Source organism: Triticum aestivum, chromosome 2A (genome assembly GCF_018294505.1).
Source record: "Triticum aestivum cultivar Chinese Spring chromosome 2A, IWGSC CS RefSeq v2.1, whole genome shotgun sequence".
NCBI lineage: Eukaryota > Viridiplantae > Streptophyta > Magnoliopsida > Poales > Poaceae > Triticum > Triticum aestivum.
The window spans coordinates 184,833,324-184,854,500 of NC_057797.1; the positions used below are offsets into that span (position 1 = coordinate 184,833,324).

Here is a 21,177-nt window from a genome sequence, read left to right on the forward strand (position 1 = left end):
GCCTTCTTCTCAGCACCGTAGCGGTTGTGCCTCAGGTACCATCCCTTGTTGCGTCTGGCCATGATGATGTGCCTCTCGCTCTGTCCATCACATGGCCATTGCCGAACACAACAGCTCCATTGGGAGGTTCAACACACTGCGAGGATTCTAACAACCGCACGATCCAACCTTCTTGGCTCCATGCCCTTCGCTCATCAAATTCAATAGACATATGCGATGTGAAGACGATGGTGTCCTCTAGTCCAGCTGCTCTTGAGTCCGACTGAGCAATCCTTCTCGAGGCCTTCGACTGACGTATGTGGATTGTTCGTCATCCCCACTGTCCCTGACATCTACCTCCCAGACCCCATCGGTGCCGTTGGGGTGGCGGCACTTGCCCGCGATTGGGGCTTCTTCCACCTCGTCTTGGGGATGTGGAGCTCCAGCGGTGACTGTTGAGCCTGCCAGGTTGACAACGGCGGTCACCTCCAGCGGCACAAGATCAGCGCGTCTCGGGATGGCGGCACCTTGAGGAGAGAGGAGTGGCATGGCACCACGTCGCCTGCAGCCGCCGCTCAGGAGGGGCAGATCGAGCGAATTGAGACGGATGAAAAAAATGAGTGGAGGAGAAGGGGGCAAGAGCAGAGGAGGGAAGGGGAGGAGAAGAGGGGTGACCGGAGCGTCGGTGCGCCACCAACGGGGAGGCCGGAGAGGTGGCGGATCGAACCCTAGCTCGCAGCACCGGATCGAGCGTCGCCGGGATCGGTCGCCTCCTGGCGGCTGGGATCGGGAGGTTAGGAGAGCACGTGCTTCTGTGTGCTTGAGAACTGCAGGTTGAATATTGGATACGACAGGGGGGTTTTGGAAAACAGCCTAAACGAAACGTTTTTCTCACTTAATAAAGGACTGCGGGTTCAATAAATAAAAAACAAAAAAACTTTTTCACAAAAAACCCGCGACGGTGAACCTCCTCCTACGCGACATTTCTTATATCCAATTCCGACAAACATTGATAATAAGTTATAATATTATCGCTTTTCGGAGTATGACACATGGAGGTAAAGAAGCCACTCTAACATCTTTCATGTGATGAAAGAGTAGTGGTGCATGGAATGAAAAACACAAATATTTCTTTATTTTAAAATAATTAAAGAATTTTGAAACTTTAATCTTTTTATTATAATTGAAGCGAAACGCTTGCCTTCTACCTACCGATTTACAAGTGAGCGTCTGCCGCCTCCTTGATCATCAAATTGGTTCTCCATACAATGATCCCAAGCCAACCTTCACTGTACTTTATATTCTTGCAACTTAACTGATGTTTCAGAATGCAAGACTGGAAAGGGGATAGGGGAGCTAGATCATGTAGTAGCTGGGATAGGGGAGGGCGACTACAGCTGGATCCCACAGCATCGTCGTCGCAGGCCTATCGGGACGACCGGATGCTAACCCCCTGTGGTGGTGGCGATGATGAGGTCTCCGCCGGCGGTGGCCTCCTCGACTAAAATAGGCATGGACACAGAAACAACTGCTGCCATGGCCAACATCCACCACCAAATTTCGCCGCCAGTCGTCAACCTCCACCTCGCCGCCGCGTGCATCGCCTCTGCTTGACGTTCGTGAGCGGCGACCCCGCGCGGACCTCCGCTTGAACCACCTCAGCCTCGTGTGTGCAGCAGAATTCGCATGTGCCCGCCAGGACGTGCGGTCACACACCAACGAGTTTCTGCAACACTGGCGGAGTTGCAAATTCGAACTAAAAAATATATATGTGGAGCCAATCCAGCAAGTTTGCATAGTTTCGAAGGTTTTACCGGTCCATGAAGATCAACTAACACGTCTGTCAGATGGAGACTTTTACCTGTCCGTGAATATCCAAACTGCACCTTTTTATTAAATATAAAAAAGGAAAAACAATTACCCTGTGGACGCTAGCTAGCTAACACGTGGGGTGGTCGACTGATAACACGCGTTCTCTCGAGACGTTTCTCGCTTGGTCAGTTATCTGTTCCGCGAGTTACCTACACTTCATCAAGTCATTTCTCGGGGCCGTCGCTATGCTGGCGCCGCCCGCAGGATCCCCGCTCCCAAGAGAAGCTCCACCACCGCGGAGACACCCCGCCCCCCACCCCAAAGCTCCACCACCGCCGCGCCGCCGTTATCCCATCGTCTGGAACTTTGGATCCCACCCACCGTCGCCGGCAACCACCACCACACAGCAGGCCGGTCGCCCCATGTTGTCCCCCGGTTTGTCGTGCAGTCCACAGTCTTCACTTGGATCCTCGACACCCGCCGTAGCAGGCGACCACCAACACAGCAGGCCGGCTGCCCCGCGCCGTCCCCTCATTTTCCTCTCAACCAACCTAGAGTTCCTGTGCGCGTCTCTCTTTTTCTTACGCCGCTCGCCCATGGGCGCCGTTGGCTCTGCTATTGATTAGTTTCTTCATTCTGTTACCCTCTGCGCTTGTTGATTTCTGATGCGGGGTTTGTTGATTTCTGATGAGGCAAAGTCGCCTGTGTATATAAATTGATTAGATTGGATGCAAAGTGACGAGGTGGGACTAAATCATGGCAGAGGTCAGAGGATAATAAATTGATTAGATTGGATGCAAAGTGGCGAGGTGAGACTAAATCATGACAGAGGAGATTGAGAAGGTTGCATCGAACGCCCAGCCACCGCCGCCTAGCGCCGCCGCGCCGGCCTCTGTCCGCCGGGCGCCGAGCCGCTTCCGCCGGGGCCGCTGCTGGTCGGGGCTTCGCCCTGCTCTGCCATCCCTTGCGTTGGGCGCTGAGGCCGCCGACGCCTCATGTGTCGTGCATGTCGGCCAGTGGGAAGCCCAGTCGTGGCCATTGCAAAACATAGTTGGTGGCCCATTAGAGAAATCTTAGCGAGGTCCAGCTAACCAGGTCAGACGGACGGACAAACATGCTATTAGTACCACCTCGTTTATATTATGATTTTGTCAATACAAATTGGTTGTATATGACATCCCCAAATTATTAGTACCACCTCGTTTATAAAGAAATTTTATCTATACAAATCGCAAAAGCGTATTATGACATGAGAAAAAAACGTATTGTGACGGTGAACTCGGAGATCCAATCCGTGCAGACTGAGATGGCGTGGCTAGATAGTTGCTCAGGCGATGAGCAGCTGCAAACTGGCCCTGTTTTGCGGCTCATGCGACCATGCATAAGAATAACGCGCTGGCGGTGTGTTGCTCAGAACTTTAGTTCGGGCGTCGTCGTTTATCCCAGCTTTGGCCGCCGGTGATGCATGCATGTTCAGATGGTTAAGCGCTTTGTTGCTTGCTAAATAATGTGGCTTAGGCGGTGTAGTGGTAGGCGTGCAACAAAGTATTCCAATTGATGTTGTGCTCGTTTGTTCCTTTTTCTTGCGCGCAAGCTGACGCTACAAAGTTAGTCCCATACCGCTTACGGAGTCAGACCTACTTAAAAAGGAGGACAAGGTCAACAGTTTCAAGGATGACAGCTGCATGTGGCCTTTCGTGCAGGCTGGTTGATTTAGAATTCACTATCACTTGGTTAATGGTAAATAGCTAAAGTGACTCTAGACGCTAGAGTGGCGTTTTAGAGGAATTAGTACCATCTCCTTTATTACGATTTTGTCTATATAAATCGTAAAAGCGTATCATGATATGAGAAGAAAGCGTATTGTGACGGTGAACCCGGAGACCCAATCCGTGTTTTATTATTAGGGAGACTAACACATATGCCCGTGCGTTGCAACGGGAAATTTTTTATGATACATCCATTAATGTGTGCATCAACTTGGCAAGACAATATTCTCAAAGGTAAGGAGGTGCATCCCGATGTCAATAAAAAATACAGATCTTCGTTAAATGTGATGCATGCATTCATGGTCATGGAATGAGTAAAAATGGTAACATGTATTGGTTAGTTTTCTTTTAAGCTTTGCATGCAACAAATTAATGCACCTTAAAATCTAAATAGGTGAGGAAGAGAAATGAAATAGGACTAACAAACAAGAACATAGTGAGATAAGGCTAACAAACCGAAAAGGAGGGAATGCATGTATTATATACTTCACAGTTATGTTATACTTGCTCGCGTGCATTGTATCTCAAGCTGCGGTGGTAAGGAGCACTTATGATACACAACCACATGCTCTATATTTTAGTGAAACGATGGTGTGCTCGTCGTACATATTTTAGAAAAATGGTTGAGTGCATATTCCGTGAAATCCAGGTTAAATACTCTAATGCGTTATCATGTACTCCCTCCGTTCGGAATTACTCATCCAAAAAATGAATGTATCTAAATGTATTTTAGTTATAAATACATCCATTTTTATGACAAGTAATTCCGAACGGAAGTAGTAGTTCACAATTTTATTTAGTTAAAGAGCCAAACACACTCTATCACGCGGAGCCCACAATATTTTTTAATTGTAGTCAATCAGCACGTGCGCTGCAACAGAAGATAATTTTGATGTCCTCCATGGTATCCCAGCTTACCTGGACTTTCGATGATGTGTGCATTCAGTGGGAGGAGACGTATCGGTTGACTACGAAAACGTCTGTGGTGACTTCGTCAATCTCAACACGATGTGTCGGCTCAGTCTCTCGGAGATGCTCATAGGGATAAAATATGTATGTGTGTTCATATGCATAAATTTATGTGCGTATGTATGAGTGTCTGCATTTGTACTGTGTAAAAATATACTCCCTCTGTTCGAAAATACTTGTCATCAAAACGGATAATAGTATTTTCGGACGGAGGGAGTGTGATGCATGCACAGTAATCACTAACCTCACAGTAATCACTAACCTCACACGCACCTAAATGTATATCATGCATGTCTTCTTATTTTTAAGTGAAAAAGGATTAAAAAATCTGGCCATAAACAAACCAACCGCCCGCGGGTCATGTGGCCACCACCACGCAGCCACTAAGGATTAAACATCTACCAAGCCGCATCAAAATATAAGCTCACGGTGGGGTGTTAAATCTGAGTTGTTCTTTGTTTCCTTCGGGAGATGATTTCTTGCCTCCCTTATTAATTTCTGAGGCTGCTTCATTCCATTCCGGATTTCAAGGGTTCGTTCCTTTTCTAGTACTCCCTCCTTCCATCTATATAGGGCCTAATTTATTTTTCAAGACCGCCTTTGACTATTGACAAGATTAATATTACATGACATGTATAATATGAAAATTATATCATTGGAAGCTTCTTTCACATACGAATTTGATGGTATGCTTTGTTTAAGTTGCATGTCATATATTATTGCTCTAACATTTGGTCAAAGTTAGCCTTGAAAAAGGCATTAGGCGTTGGGCGTCTGCATATCCAGAGAAATTAATTCCTTCATTTCCTTTTTGATTTGTTTCCTTCTTGATTTTGGAGGCCGCTTGTTGATTTTTTAGAACGTACGTATATGAACTGGTGAGATCAGATGTAAAGTAGCCAGGTGGGATTATTTGATGGAAGAAAGAGTCTGAACGCAACTACATGTGATCGAGGAAAGCGAGCTAGGTGCCTGATGCGGGCCGGCGATGTACACAAATTTTAGCGTACAACAACAAACGAAACGATGGGCTGTAAGGGTGCAGCCGCAAAGAACATATGGGCCGCTTTGTTTGCAGGCTGGACAAAGCAGATTTAGGATGTACGGGGCGACATAGACATAGGAGGAGGTTATCCCCCGACCCCCGCGTCGCCTCCAGGCGGCTCGGGGGAACCCAAGCCGCCGGCCGCCCGGCGCCGCCCCTCACCTCTCCTCCCCCCTCGCCGCCGCCGGAAGATGCGGCCGGGCTAATCCCGCGCTGCGGACGGCGGCGGCGGGGCGTTCCCTGCGCATCGGCGCTTTTCTCTGGTGGTGGGCGGGCGCACCTTCCTCTTGCTCGGCGGCCCGGCGACTGCGGCGGCCCGGGGGCCCCGTCCTTCTCCGGTGGGTGGCGTCTCCGGGGTCTTCCCTTGGTGCAGCCGCGGCGGCTCCCCGCGTGCAGCGGGACGGCGGCCCTCTGCGCGAATCTCGCGCCCGATCCGGCCGCCTGTTTGAGGAGGGGTGGCGGCCCTCCTCCCCCATGCTCGTGGGCGCTCGCCTGCGTGGTGCTTGGGTGGAGTGCAGTCGCCTCCTATGGCTGCCCGGAGGTGGAAGATTGCTGGTCGGCTCGGGCGGCTGCCGGATCTGGCAGGGCTCGGGCGGATCTGGGGTTGGCTTCTGGCTTGTCTGCGGGTGCAGGCGGCGAGGGGTTCGTGTGGCGTGAGGCTGCTTGGTGGTCCGACCGGGCTCGGACTCTGGTGGGATGTGTGGCAGCGCCAAGCGAAAGCTCCGCCTCAGGCTGTTGGCCGGGGCCGGCGACGGTGACGCCCTCGGGTGCCATGCTCTTCTTAAAGACGTCGTCGAGGTGCGTTGTACGCCCTGCTCGTCTCCGGTCGGAGGGACCAGTGGTGGTTGCATGGTGGTGGTGCTGAAGTTTGGCTGTCGTTCGTCTCCGCGAGGTGTGGTTGGCGACAGCAGTTCATTGCGCCTCTTCAGTATCTTGCATCGACTTCGGCGTGGTTCAGGCCGTCTTGCTGTAGGGATGTGCTCAAACTCCGGGTGAGAACCTTGCATCGACTATGTCGATGTCGGCGGCAGCGACGTCTATGGACGTCGTTCCCCTCGCAGGAGGTGCCGCTGTGGAGCTCCAGCACCTACGGTTCTTTGCTTTGTGGTCTCCGGGTGAAAACCTAGGATCGGGCTTGCCGGATCGGATGATGGTGTTGTGTCTTTGACAACACTACCTCCTTGGAGGCATCATCTTGGAGGCCCAAACGACGGCTCCTGCTGCTGCGCGTGGTTGAGGGTGGGGTGTTTGGTGGTGGTGGTGTGGCCAGCTTGGGGCCGACGGTGGTGGTTCTTCTTCATGTGTTTCTCTTCGGCTGTCCTTCGCGTGGTCTCCGTCCTGTTGCTGTGCATGCTCAAGACCCTCCCATGGTTGCCGATGTGCTGTTGCGAGCTTCGGGCTCTTGGTGTTCTCTTGGTTCACCTTTGCTAAATGACGACGCAATGATGCCTCCCCGACCTGCTAATCGTTTCGACTGCCCGTGGCGGATCTCCCAGTCAAGGTTCGTGTTAGTTTGGCACTCGTTGATTATGGTTGATCCTCTGTTGTGCCGTGGGGCTCGGTACGCACACCGGTGCGGTGCGTTAGGTTGTTTGCAGAGTTTTGGTATTGTGATCCCTCGACAGCACCCTACATCTACTTGTCTCTCGTGGTGTTGTTCTTTCTGCTTGCTAGCTAGGTCATGCCTTCTCCTAGGTGGCAATTTCTTCTCATCTTCTGTAACCTTGTTAACTGTACGGTTTTCGGCCCGGTTTCCCTCATAAACGGGGTCAAGTTGTTTAGGTTTTCGATCTGGTTTTCCTTATAAACTGGATCAGCCAAAAGCTTAAGGGGTGACTCTTGGCTTTGGCAGCTTTTTGAGCAATATATTCAGGTGGGGATCCTCTCCCCCCCGGTGACCGTTCAAAAAAAAACATAGACATAGGAGCGGAAGAAATCAAAAATTAGTACCACCTTGAATTATGTCTTAAAATTCAAACTGAAAGCGTAAATTCACAGAAAGAAAACGTATTGTGACGGTGAACCCGGAGACCTAATCCGTGCTTTATTATTAGGGAGAGACTAGCAAAAAGGCCCGTGCGTTGCAACGGGAAAAAACATCAATGGCCATGTAAAATGATATTGAGATTAAGTAGGACCTGAGTTGAAATAGCGTCCACCTCCAATTCCTGCACCATGCGTTCGGTTGGTAGACCTTCGCACTATTCCGGCTCCTTCTAGCATCACCTTGCCCTTTTGTGTCGAGATGCACCTCGCTCACGGCTATCTACCCGAGCTCTTCTGATGCCTTCCCGCACCCGCCATTGTGCGTCCTTGGCGCCTTTCATCTTCAACCATAGTTTGTGTGAATACGTGTAGACATTTCAGAATATAAGGGGGACCAGTTTCATTAAAGCAAACGTTTTTCCTCATTTATAGAATTTTCATACAGTATTTTTGCATCTTCAGTTTAACTCGGTGTGAAACAATCCAAACCTTCATGCATAATATTGTCTCTGTATGGTCATCTTACGTGACTATGCATTTTCGCATTTGTATTCTTCCCTGCATATTTGGATTAACCTTCGTGCTTGGTTCTGAACCTATATGGCCAGAGTTGGCGCCGGTAAGAATCACATATTCATATTCCTGACTACCTCATATCTATCGATCGTCATGATTTTGATGACCTTGTCTCAATGAATTTAAAAAATCCACCAGAAAGAAAATTCAGTTTTTCATGCAACCATACTAATCCAGTAGCAGTATAAAATAATAACACCTTAAAGCGATGTCAAATTAAATATCATAGGATGCAAATCACATAGATGATGCAAACATTTTTTTATCTCCGTCAGTTTACACAAACAACATCAATAATGAATTGTGTTAAAAATGTTGATATCATCCATAGCACAACGCAAACAAAGACCGAGTACTGTATATGAAAATTCAGTCAAAAGATATACTCTGTATCTAAAGCAACATGAGTTCTTACTGGTACCACATCTATCTTGCATAGTAAACAAATAATGTGGGTAGCTAGGTTGTATACAAGTACAGTATAATTAATCTTTTTTAATTATATGCAATTGGCACAACAGTGATCGACTGGTGGAGGAGCCATGATGCTAACTGAGGCCGTCCGCTCCATGGAGAATGATAACGTGGGAGATGTGCCTCTGGTGATCCCCTTCTCCACCATCACCACAAACTCGTCATCATCGATTCGACAATGCTAATCAAGTGTATACTATATATCAAGGACTTGCTCAATTTTGATTTCAGATTTGTAATTTTTAGCTTAACGGTAAGGGGCTGTTTGGATTGAGCCCAATCTTGCCCTACCAAATAATTGGCATCACCAATTCCAGGGCATGACCAAAAAATTGGCAAGTCATGGCTGTTTGGATTGTAGCCATTAGTACTTGCCAATTTTTTGGCAAAACCATTGGATGTCATTTGGTTTGAAGCCAAATATTTGGCACATTTGACTGGCATGTGTTTGGTTTGGTTTCAAAATTTGAAAATTGCATGCCAGCCAAATAAAAGAACGCTTGTGTGTAAACAAGCAGTCACATATCACATGCTACAAAAAAATAAAAATTTGAATTAACCAACACACATACGCACACAAACTCTGCATTTTCAGAACTTCAGAATTAAACTCATACATTAAGTAGCTCATATATTGTCTGATACATGATAGACGGAATAAGGTTCACATCCTTTACCATACCATCTAGGACATAAACAGCCAGCCATGCACCAAATGCACTCCATACAAACAGTACATGATGCACCCAAGTTTGCTGTATATAGACAAAATATGCATGATGATGTTATCCATGCTCCCACTACGTGTTAAAGCGTTCCTAGCCATATAAACAAAAGGTTGCCACAAACTCTATCTAACCATGTGGCAATTCAGTGAGCAGCCGCAGATCCATCATTGCCACCTTCATGAAACTGAGGCTCAAAGTAGCTAATGACCCACTCTCGAAGAATTGTTTCATCGGCATAGTTAAGATAACTACGAAAGATATCTTGGTCTGGCTTGGATAGATAGGCAACAATCTCAAGTTTATCCTTAGCTGGGATGGTAAGGGCATTGATCCGCTTCCAAAGATTTGCATAAGGATCTGCAGGTGGCATTGGTTGCACAGACACAATAGGGGATGCAAGGGATTCAGCTAGCTTCTTGATACTGGTTACCATATCATCATTAGGTACCTTGCCCTTCTTGTTTGCTTTGCCCTTGGTTGGCTTCTTGGAAGGTGATGATGACGCACACTTGCGCTTCTTGTTTAATGGATTGCCATCCAAGTCGACTTTAGGACTGCGAAGATCAATAGTGTCAGAGTCAGCTTCATCACTGTCTGCTGGAATTAGATTTCCCTCAAGTTCCCTCACATCCTCGCTGTCATCACTACCATCATCCACATTGACAGTGGTTTGGTCAACTGCGAGTGAGCCATCAGCATGAGATTGATCCGAGAATAACTCTTCCAATTGATGAAAGAACCTAATGGGTCTGGTAAGATAATTGACTGCAGTTTTCTGCACACAAGGTAAGGTAAAAAGAGTAAAATAATGATGTTATGAACACAAAACATGAGAGAAGTTGCAGGTATAAAAAAACACAACAAGAGACAGTGAATATGAAGCATACATATATATAGACAATAGCAGCTATCCACTCATTTTAAAATCAGACCATGATATAAATAAGAGAAAAAACTACTAAGAACTTATATTGAGTCTTTGCTTTTTTGACTTAGAAAGTGTGAATGTGAAAGTGGTTCTGTCAAGGCCATTTCCACTATTGGCCATGGCACGACGCACCCAGCCCCACTTCTCCTTGCATTGACGATAGTGTCGATCCACTTGGGTTTGAGTGACACCAAGCGAAAACTTGCCATTTAGAGCATCAGCACATTGCAAGTGGTGTTGTTTCTTGAACTTGAAAGTTGCAGGTTTGTCCTTACGAAGGTCGATATACCATTCAAGCATAAACCTTGTCGCCTCGTCAGTCCAAGTTATGTACTTATCACGAGGATTGGAGTCCTCCTCGGTCTTCAGAGTGAGCTTATGCTTCCCCATGACCTACAGATAGGTCACCATTGCAAACAACTAGTTATTAAGAAAGTGAGTTGGAAGCAAAAACCCTCAAAAAAATGTCAGCATACGAACATGAAACATCACAGATCCAACTTACAACAGGACAGAACTAAACTTATTTAATAGGACAGAGAGACCAGATTAAATTGAAACACTACATCGTTCAATTTTTCCCTCGCATGGAAATACATCAAAGGTACAGTACATCCTTCAAATGTTCCCTCACATGGAAATACATCAAAGGTACAGTACATCCTTCAAATGTTCCCTCACATGGAAATACATCAAAGGTACAGTACATCCTTCAAATGTTCCCTCACATGGAAATACATCAAAGATACTAAGCTGGGATAGCATCAGCCTCATTGTCACATGCACTCTCTCTATCTGTCCACATTTGCTGAGCGATTAAATCTCGCTTGGCAGCCCACTCACGTATGTCAGCCTCTTGATCACGAACCCGCCCAGTACTCCTAGGGAGATTGGCATACCATGTCGCCTCATCCACAACATAATCATCTGGACCATTTTCTAATATCCAATTGTGCAAAGCACAACAAGCAACTACCACTTTAATCTGAGATTTCAAAGGTATGAAGGGCCTTTGAGTAAGAATCTTGAAGCGACTCTTAAGAGTCCCAAATGCCCGTTCAACTGTGGTCCTAAGTGATGAATGGCGGTGGTTGAACAATTCTTTTGGGGTAGTTGGGTCACGGTCTCCAGCAAATTCGTTTAGGTGGTAGCGCACACCACGATAAGGAGGCAATATCCCTGGCCTCGCAGCATACCCAGCATCAGCCAAGAAATATTTCCCTACAGCCATGTTGTATTAACAATGAGTTAAAGTCAAGTTGGCACAACACAGTGACAAACATGTATGTTACGTTGTATATGTACCTTCGGGTATTTTTAATCCCCCTGGACGTGTGAGGGCATCTTTTAGCACAAGAGAATCATGGGCAGAGCCCTCCCAACCAGCTAGAACATATGTGAATCGAAGGTCGAAGTCAACAACTGCTAGCACATTTTGGGAGGGGTATGACTTGCGGCCCCTAAACTTGTCGACCATGTGGGCAGGAACACAAGCCTTAACATGAGTGCCATCTAGTGCCCCTATGCATCCCTATGAATATGAGAAAGGGAAGTTCATGTCAAGCTTGGGTTAGGTCGATCTTGTATAATCAGTAATAAATCTACGGTCTAAGGGTTACCTCAAAATACGGGTAGAATCTGTCCGGGCTGCTAGTGATTTTTGTGTGTGTGTCCGTTGATCTAATGTAAATGAGATCACGAGCTAACTCCCCCATCGCACGAAGAACAATATTGAAATATCTGCTCACTGTTTCACTAGATCGCCAGAACCAAAATCCAATGGATGAATTTGTGTGATGCTGACCGATCATGTATAGGAACATTGCTACTTGTTCCTCTACTGAAACATGTAGTGTATCAATTAACAACTTTTTCTGCCTGAGCCTAATGCATAGCTTGTAAAACACAGCTCGAGACATCCGCAGTTGCTTGATACATATTGCATCGGATGTGTCAATTAGCCTAACCAGGACATTAGTCCTGTAGATGTCTCTCTCAACTAGTGGACCATACTTTCTTCCTCCACTTCTAAATTTTCTACCATCTTTGTTTCTATACCAAAGAGCCAAGAGAAGAACAATGACAGACAGAGTTCTCCGCCACAACATGGTGAGATAATAATATTTTTGCTAATCCAAGTCCATCTGGGTCAATATAACAAGTACATTAATATGAATGATCTAAATCATATTTACATTGTACAAAATCAGAGCTGCTTATAACTAATAATAGTGATGAGTAACTTATAAAAAGATCCACCTAAATCATTAACAAAAAATACAGATATGTGCTTGACTATTTGTGAATCAGAAATAAGAGACAGAGATAATAAGTCCCAATCAACAATTAAGCATATATGTCCAGCCGGCTCCTAAGAAATTTATGGACAACAATGTTCTAAAAACAGAGGTCATATGGACTCATAACTAGCTCTGTGTCAAATATCCTTCTCATGTCTAATTTCTAGTGTCTTGGCTGCCTTATAACTTCACGGATGCTGCATATGGAGATCTAAGACTGGGAGCAGGGGCAAAGGGCATGGATTTGGCAGGCAAGTACTTAGATCTGGCAAGTATATACGTACGTGCAGCATATCACCAATTAAAAAGGTCGGATTGAAGCAAATCATGCCAAGAGAAAAGGGGATCGGGGTGGGATTGAAGGGGAGTTGAGCTGCTGACCGTGGGTGGATTGAGAGATGAGAACGAGAGACAGAGGAACGCCGGCGGCGGCCGGAGAAGCTCGTATTGTCGCAGGAATCCGGCGGCCTTGGCGATAGCTGCAGATCTTGCCCTCCACTCGCTCCTGTGTGTTTGCCTGGGATGAAAAGAGGAAAGTGAAGGAACCGACGAGGAAATTTCGCTGCCTACCTTTTATACTCGACGCCCAGTTCACGCGCTGCCAATTTTTTGGCGGCCGATTTCCGCGCCGCCGTTTCACCCGCGATTTGGCGAAAATGGGCGCGGGCGCGCTGGGGCGAGCCAAAATTGGTCGTGATCCAGGTGGAGGCCAAAAGGGTCGGGCGTGACCAATATTTTGGTAAGGCAACTATTGGTAGTCATCCAAACAGCCCCTAAGACTAATCACTGGAATTAACTGAAACCAATTAATTAATTCAAGACAAAGACTGCAGTGAATAAACATACGCATGTTGTCATTGTCGATGTCCCTAATGATGTGTTGATACAACATGTATGTTGTACTCTTGGCAAGCTTCTTCCAGCTTTTTCTACGGTGATGCACCTACTGCCGTCCTTGTCGACGTAGACAAAGGCAGCCGGCAGGTGCTCCTCCTGCTACTGCTTGTTGATGTACACTGTCGCCCTGATGAACTCATCGTAGTCGATGCTCCCGCTCATGCTCCATCTTTCCTAGCCCTCTGATAATCAACCCTGCTTGGCATGAAAATGAAAGTTGGCCAGCACATAAATGAGTCATAGGTAGCACAGAAGCAGTGCCATTTCTCTATGCGATGGAATCTGCAAGTGCCGGCACATATGCCCAGATCAAGGAAGGACGATGACACCCCAGCTATCTCCATCGGCAACTTCTTCGAGAGCATAACTAATAACTAATCAATCATCAATAGAATTATAAAAGAAAACTGAAACTTCTTGCCCACCAACGTTGATCTGATTTCTCATAATACAGGCATGACTTTGTTGAGAATGGTTAATGTAGGAGTGTTGTGCATTGACATGTTTTTTTTATTGATGTACTGGTCCAGAAGGAATTTACGGACACTGTCTACATCCTGATGGACCTTGGATTGGTCCATACCATGGTCAATCTAAATTAGGCACAAACTCTAGACAGTCAGATATCAACTTCCTGGAGCATGGTACAATTCAACATCCAAAATAAATCAATAAATGACTCAAGTACCGTAGTAAACCATCTAAAACAAAAAGAATAAGCACTAACACCAAGAGTTTTGCTTGCCATATATTTAAAAATATGGAAATATCATCAGAGAATAAAACACACTCCATGTATAATCAAACTGAGCTTGGCAATGTAGGAGCGGATTAACAACAGAGAATCAGATATGACCAAATAAAGCTAGCAATTAGTAGTACTGAAGTTTATAGTATGTGTGTGTATCATGAAAGTCTGGATCAAAAATATGGGAGGAAATCACAAAGAACTCATACACCGAAAAATGCATAGCATTCATCTGCATTGTAGAAATTGAAATTGTAGTATGCTGGATGTTGAGCTGCTTCCCTATGTACTCACGATACTGCTCTGTCATATCATAGCAGGATGCTTGATTCATCTTCTCAATCAGACATCCATCTGCATTCCAGGAGAAAATATCCATCCTAGTACCAAGAAAAAAAATCCTTGAATATGCAGGTAAAAGTGATACATGATAGTTAAGAAATAGAAAAATCAACGCAGCTCAAGGGCCACGACCGCAGCAATAAAAAAATCAAACAAATGACGGCTGCTGGCGTGGATAAATCTGTGCTCGTCTAACTAAGAAAGATGAGAAAAGCATTACCACAAATCATTACCAGTAAAAGCAAGCCAACTTCAAGAGCTAAAGCTCCCGTGAACCAGAACCAAAGGTACAGAAAGAAGGGATCAATGCTTGTACCATTTATTGTAGAACTTCTAGTTGAGCAAGCCATCACCATTCTTGTTTCCCAGACGCCTGCCTTGCTTAATCACATTATTGCATTCTTATGCAGCCTGCTTCTGCGCTAGCCGAAAACCCCCTTGACCTGAATCCGTCACTCGGTCCCCAACCCGCACCACTGCAGATGCATTCTACACCGGTACTGGTGCTCCTCTACTGCACCCCTAAGTCGGGGAGGAGGAAGGGGAATGAGGTGATTAACTCATCAATCATAATACAGTGAGGTGAATGACCCAAAGATTTTATATAGATCATAACAGCACATCATTATCTGAAAAAGATCTTTTGTTGCTTTCCCCAATTATGCAACAATGACCTTTTATTGTATTTTGTCTACAAAAAACATCATCAATCTGTTTCTTTTGGAGTCAATAAAATTTGTCTAGAGCTCCACATGGTTAATGGAACATTACAAAAGACGAATGGAAAGCTCCACATAGTGAAGACGGATCAGACTTGGTACTACTAATCTATTCTTTTACACCCACATGATCCACAACATAAGACTTGACTTGGCACATAACTTGATTGTGTAAGTACCACATTCAGAAAGCATCCCAAGTAATTTCAACTACAAGATATTCAGCGCCTAGAGCAAGCCTATCTGCATAGCATAACGTTTTAGGATCTACATGTACAAATTCTGACTGCTATGCACCGTGTAAAGTAAAAAAACAAAGAGAGGGAAATTACCTTGATTATTGGCTAGGAAAAGGTGGGGCGATAGGAGCAGGGGAGCCGGGCAGCGTTCCTAACGGGGTGGGACGCGGCTGGGAGGTAGCAGCGGGAGCAACTGATTCTTTATTTCTTTTGCTCCATCTGCTGCTCCCCGGCATCCACCAGATCCATCCCTTCCCTCATGTTTCCCGAGCTGATCCTACTCGTCTGATGGCTCCACATCTGCTGCTCCCCTGCCTCCATCGATGGATCTACTTTGATCCAAATCAGAGAGGGACGGCTGCAGGAGGTTGGAGATTGAGGAGGCTGATTGTGGACGGGTGGAGAGGGGATGTAGAACAGGTTGGAGATTGAGGAGGCTGGTTGTGGACGGGCAGAGCGTGGTGCTCAGATATGACAGGGAGGGGCATCTAGATCGGGCTGTGGGAAGGGAGCTCCAACCATCGAGGGAGCGGCGACGATGGTGGTGCTAGATGGCGGCGCGCGGCCGGGGGGGGGGGGGGGGGGGGTGCGAGGGGAAGATCGACCTGCCACCGGTCGCCTCCGGTGCGCGGCCAGTCAGGCGGCGGGGTGGCTGCCGCCGGTGGCGAGCGAGGCGAAGCCATGGGGCGATGCAGCAGATGTTTGGCATTGGCGTGCGGGAGACCCTTTTTCTTTCAAATGACGAATATTTCACCTAGGGAATGATTGCGGGTTAATTTCTATAATGCACAGGGACCTTTATATAAAAACACCGCGACGGTGAACCCGAAGACCCAATCCGTGCTTTATTATTAGGGAGAGACTAGGCATGAGACACTGCACCAATTCTCTCTTTTTTCTTCCGGGGAAACTACACTAACTCTAAATTGAACTCTTTGAACTTCATCTTTCTTTCACAGCAAAGCCCCATAAGATAAAGAAGAATTAGCCAAACATACAAAAAGTTCGTAAATATATTAGTTAGATGAGAATAAACAGATGAAGCAGCAATGATCAATAATAAACACTTGGGTGGGGAATGAATTGCTCCTGCTGAATTCGCTGAGGTGCAGCACCGTGACTTTGCAACAGCAGCCCACATGGAGGCGATCTGCGGCAATGCTGGTCATATTGGCCAGTGTCAGCCTCTGCTCGACTACTCCTGCAAGGATGTCCTGCTGAACCCCCAGACTCCTTGCTGGCCCACGCCACCTTCATGCCTGATAAAACCTATCATAAAACATACATTAGTGATCCTAAAAGATTACCAAGAGATGCTAATTGGAGTACCGTAATGCCGACAGCCGCCGACCCAAGACGTGTAGAGGCACTTTTTATGTTTTTTCACACAGAATAAAATCCAGTAAAATAGTGCTTAAATAACACCTTTTTTGCATGAGAGCCTTGTATGTAGTTCTATGACAATTAAATAGTGTCCGTTGCATCGGGGGAATACGTGCAAGTATCCATGCACCATGCTATTGAAAAACACACTTCAAATCACCGATCGAGATGTTCCTAGTTGCCGCACTTGGAAGCTTAATCCTCTCGCTCCTTCTTTCGCTTCTACGCTTGTGCTTTTTGCAAGTTCGTACGTCCTCAGTCAAGGAGCCGAAACATGGTTAGTGCTCTCATATGTTTTGAACTTTTACTGAATTCAATAATCTAAATCTTATAACATTTATTGATGACAGGAGAAACTGAAATTTTCTTAGTCCGTACGTTCAGGAAAGCAATTAAAGTGAAATGTAACATTCCAACTATACAAGATCACTTAAAGTGGTGCAAATACTCCTAGATATGATTGTGATCCAATAAATTGATTTTGATTCTTATATTATGCCATGGGAAAAGTGCATAAATCCTGGCAATGAAGCAAAAAATAATAGAGTTTACACTGAAGATTATCAACAAAGATTAACTCTTAAATAGATTTAGTCAATGATGAATAAATGATTCTCTTTTCTTTTTGATTAGAGGGTTCACTACAAAGAAATTTATTTTCTGTTGGAATCTTTCCAACATTGTTAGCGACAATCATCACACTTTTTAAGAAAAGTAGACTAAAGTAATGAGACAACATGTAGTTGCATGTACAGCGTATTCTATCAAGCTTACAGTGTCAAGGAAAAATGATAACTGTTCTTTGTTGGTTTTAAGTAACAGCGGGACTTGAAGTTTCAAAAACAGTACAGCAATGTAACACTACTTCAGTGCTTTCAACCCTATCAAGGCACGCAGCCTGTTCTATATGAAGAGGTTTTGCCTCATGCCTCATCACATTGGGAAGAAGAAAACCTTATCATATTTAGCTGGTAGTATTTTGCAAAAGGTACAACATTAGAGATTCACTCTCAAGTAAATTTCAATTTGCATAGACAGACCTGACAATACAACTCAAAAGCCTTCAGGGCGTCAACAACATTCTTGAGGTTTCCATAGTTACTACCAAGTGAAGCCAACTTTAGGATCTGTCTTTCCTGAAGGTTCATGTCAGTCAGATGGATACATTTCACTTATTGAACACAAATATTTGTGCACACTTCAGATTAAGCAAACATACAGCTTCAGGACCGCAAGCTACTTTGCCAAGGTAAGGCTAATCTCCTGCAAGACTGCAACCTCCCACACTTTGACGTCCTCCTTGACAACTCATGCCATGAATTTAGCAACACCATTCAGTAGTTCATCGCTGAATACAAATTAGGGAGACTGAATCTCGCCACCTGAACAATAAATTTATTTACCTCTGTTTTTCGCACTGAGCAGCAGTTGCACAAACTCTTTCTCCTTCCTAATCGACTCCCCGTCTCCATCGCCGCCGCCTTGTCCTTCCATCTAACAACCTGAACCAAGAACCTCCAGTAAGCCATCTGATTTGGTTTTGTCATTTGCTAGCAAATCTAAATTTTTTCTACCTCGTCATTTGCAATGCTTGGTGGTGTTTTTTTTGTCTAAATCATCTTTGAAACTACATTACAACAAATTATGCTTGCAACTCCACACAATCAACCCGCTCCAGATAATTTAGATAATTGTGCCATGATTTATGTAGATTGATTGCCTTTCCAAATCAAATTGTTCCTTTCAGTCAATTATTCCTGAATGTAGTGGTCACAAAAATTTATCTACTGCTTCTGAGTTCAGGAGGGGAGAAGTAGAGATATATTATCCTCAAAACTCTGAGCAAAACTGCAGCACAGGAGCTCCCGGTGAAATCCTGGAGCCGCAACAGGGACACCGGACACCCATATAGTGGCCTGGCACCGGTGGTAGGAGAGCACACGCACACCAACTCAGACCTGGCCTGCAAGACCATGCCCCTTCCCGACCTCCGCGTGTACTCCTACTCCGTCAACGATGGTGACTACCAGAGACCAGCGCTGGGGGGGCGTGGGGCTGACGGCGACCTTGTGCGCTGGGGGGTCGGGGGGCTAACGGCGACCTTGTGCCCGGGGAGGGCGGCAGGCACCCGGGGACGCCACGACCACTGCTCCAGCACCCCTCCTGCTCTTCCCAGAGCAAGTACCAGCGCGAGGAGGGCCCAGCCCGCCGGCAAGAGGCTCGTGGTGTGACACGGGGACGGGACGTCGGGCTGTAGAGGGGCGGTGGTGGATCCGCAGCGGCGAGCGAGGGTGGGGCGACGGCGGGCTGCAGCGGGGGCGGGGCAGGGCGGGGGCGGCGGCGGCAAATAACGTGGAGAAGGAGAAGACAGAGGAACTCGCTTCGCTCGTGAGAAAGGCGCAGCGCTCGGGCCCGAAACGTTTTTTTTTCACTTACGTTCGGGCTATTGAGGATTGCGGGTTGATTCTTAAAAAGCTCAGGGACAATTTTGCAAACATGCTGCGACGGTGAACCCGGAGACCCAATCCGTGCTTTATTATTAGGGAGAGACTAGCACAAATGCCCGTGCATTGTAACGGGAGGCTACAAAACTTATCTCCAAGCATGCGAGCTGCAAGCCCAAGAGCCTCCAGCACCCTGATCGCAGTGGACCGGCATTGAAAATTCGCGCGATAGGTGAGGAAGAAAGGATGTGGCATCCACGTGTAGTGGGTCATCGACGGCTAAATCTCTACTATGAAATTTAAAAAGAAAACTAATATGTGATTGTGTTATTTCTAGTTCAGTCCATAAACTAATTTGGGTTTAATCTATCAAACTAAACCAATGATTAATTTTATGGAACAAATTCAGATAGAAGACGTTACATCTCAACAATTTGGGGTTTAATATATCAACATAATAAATGTCAGCAATTTGGGGTAATATATCAACAGAATAAATGCTTTATCCTCCAAATTTATATGTAGTAAGAGAATACCTATTGGATAACAGAATAGAAGGAGAAATAATCAACAGTGATGGTGAACAGTAACATAAGGAGCCTAGGGATGTGCATGTGAAGAACGGTGCAAACATGGTGATAACTGCATTGCCATTATCGCCAAGCAAAAGCAACTAGGGCAACAACCCATATTATAAACCCAAATATACCTGTGTGTTCCAATGGGAGAAGGGAAAAAAAATCCTCATACGCACCATCCCCACAATCATGCTCACCATCTGAAGTATATCAAATATAATCAAGAAGTAGACATTAATTAATGCTAACAGACAGAACAAAGTAGATCGCTATGCATGATACACATGATATCCGGTTGTATATATACAACCCTCAAATTTGAAATGTTAAAATGATTTTGAAACTCAAACAGTTTGACCATTGATCATATCAACTAATCCGCACAAAGAGTTTTACAGAAAGGCAATTAGCTATCACAAGAAAATTTGAAGGGCAAATCTCTGAAAAGAAAATACGTTAAACAGTACATCAAGAATATGATTATGAAATAAAAAAACTTCCGTACTATATACCTTATCAAATCAGGTGACAAAGGAACCCCTCCATATTAATATATTTTATTATACACCAAGATCTCCTATGTCACCTTTTAACCTCCCTTCCCCTCTCATCGACAGTGGTCGTCGTGTCCAAGACAATGCGCGCGAGCAACACACATACTAATAAAACTAAGCAGAGTGTGTTTTTCCACATAACTTCATTCCAAAAATAATAAATAGCTCACAGGTAATTCATAGTGCATACCATCAAATTTTACAACCTTCAATATTATGTAACTTTTTTGTGGCTAACAAAATCACTTTGATATTATTTTTAAAACTACATCCTTTTGGTCTACGGATGTATACAATTGAAAACATTAAGAACTTATGGACATTTTTAAAATAAAGAATTAATGTTTGCATGATTTAAAAATTATATTTATATAACACATAATTAAATTAATGTTTTATTACTCATACCATTATTATTTACTCTGAAACATAAATTTAAGTTGTTAAATTTTGATCCACTGACAATTTTTAGATTTAGATTCTTTTACTAATCAAACTTCAGTCATGTTAACTTTCTTTTGAGAAGGAATACCATGTGCATACTCTAGAAATTCAACCACAAAATTTGAATACACCTGATGTGTTACCGGCCAACTACTTGGGCCTGACTAACCCCTCGCAGGAAAGCCCACGTGACTCCTAGCCACCCCGGTAACTCTAGTCTCTAAACCTAGTCCGATCCCCTCCAGCCTCTCGATCCCCCATCT

The 21,177-nt window shown here is 45.3% G+C and overlaps 1 protein-coding gene and 1 long non-coding RNA gene across 14 annotated transcripts; both read right to left on the reverse strand.

Moving 5' to 3' along the window:
* Positions 1-9,179: 9,179 nt before the first annotated feature.
* On the reverse strand, positions 9,180-16,275 carry LOC123188253 (protein ALP1-like). Of its 10 annotated transcripts, XM_044600296.1 has the most exons (8): positions 15,605-16,274; positions 14,870-15,075; positions 14,506-14,591; positions 13,413-13,658; positions 13,137-13,314; positions 12,948-13,071; positions 10,399-10,659; positions 9,180-10,113 (listed from the first exon to the last, which is right to left on the reverse strand). In XM_044600296.1, exons 4-8 carry the CDS (start codon positions 13,456-13,458, stop codon positions 9,481-9,483), a joined length of 1,242 nt encoding a protein of 413 aa, XP_044456231.1. In that variant the 5' UTR covers positions 13,459-13,658; positions 14,506-14,591; positions 14,870-15,075; positions 15,605-16,274; the 3' UTR covers positions 9,180-9,480. The 10 variants fall into 10 exon arrangements, 8 of the variants coding, with proteins under 8 accessions (XP_044456231.1, XP_044456232.1, XP_044456230.1 ...); XM_044600297.1 differs by having other exon boundaries at positions 13,413-14,591; positions 14,870-15,067; positions 15,605-16,275; XM_044600295.1 differs by having other exon boundaries at positions 13,413-14,591; positions 15,605-16,272.
* A 143-nt stretch (positions 16,276-16,418) lies between these two features.
* LOC123185127 (uncharacterized) lies at positions 16,419-19,252 on the reverse strand. 4 transcript variants are annotated; one of them, XR_006493198.1, is made up of 5 exons: positions 18,961-19,252; positions 18,298-18,396; positions 18,114-18,193; positions 16,937-18,030; positions 16,419-16,780 (listed from the first exon to the last, which is right to left on the reverse strand). It is a non-coding gene; the product is annotated as an uncharacterized lncRNA (long non-coding RNA). The 4 variants fall into 4 exon arrangements; XR_006493199.1 differs by having other exon boundaries at positions 16,433-16,780; positions 17,935-18,030; positions 18,853-19,247; XR_006493200.1 differs by lacking the exon at positions 18,961-19,252 and adding an exon at positions 18,469-18,631 and having other exon boundaries at positions 16,433-16,780; positions 17,935-18,030.
* Positions 19,253-21,177: the final 1,925 nt, after the last annotated feature.

Bases quoted from the DNA above. Each gene is read 5' to 3' on its own strand.
- LOC123188253 (XM_044600297.1), bottom strand. From the start codon at position 13,458: ATGTTGTATCAACACATCATTAGGGACATCGACAATGACAACATGC. The intron at 13,315-13,412 runs GTATGTTTATTC...GACTACCAATAG, and splicing joins CATCGACAATGACAACATGC to TTGCCTTACCAAAATATTGG. The intron at 10,660-12,947 runs GTCAGCAGCTCA...ACCTATCTGTAG, and splicing joins CATCTCTCAATCCACCCACG to GTCATGGGGAAGCATAAGCT.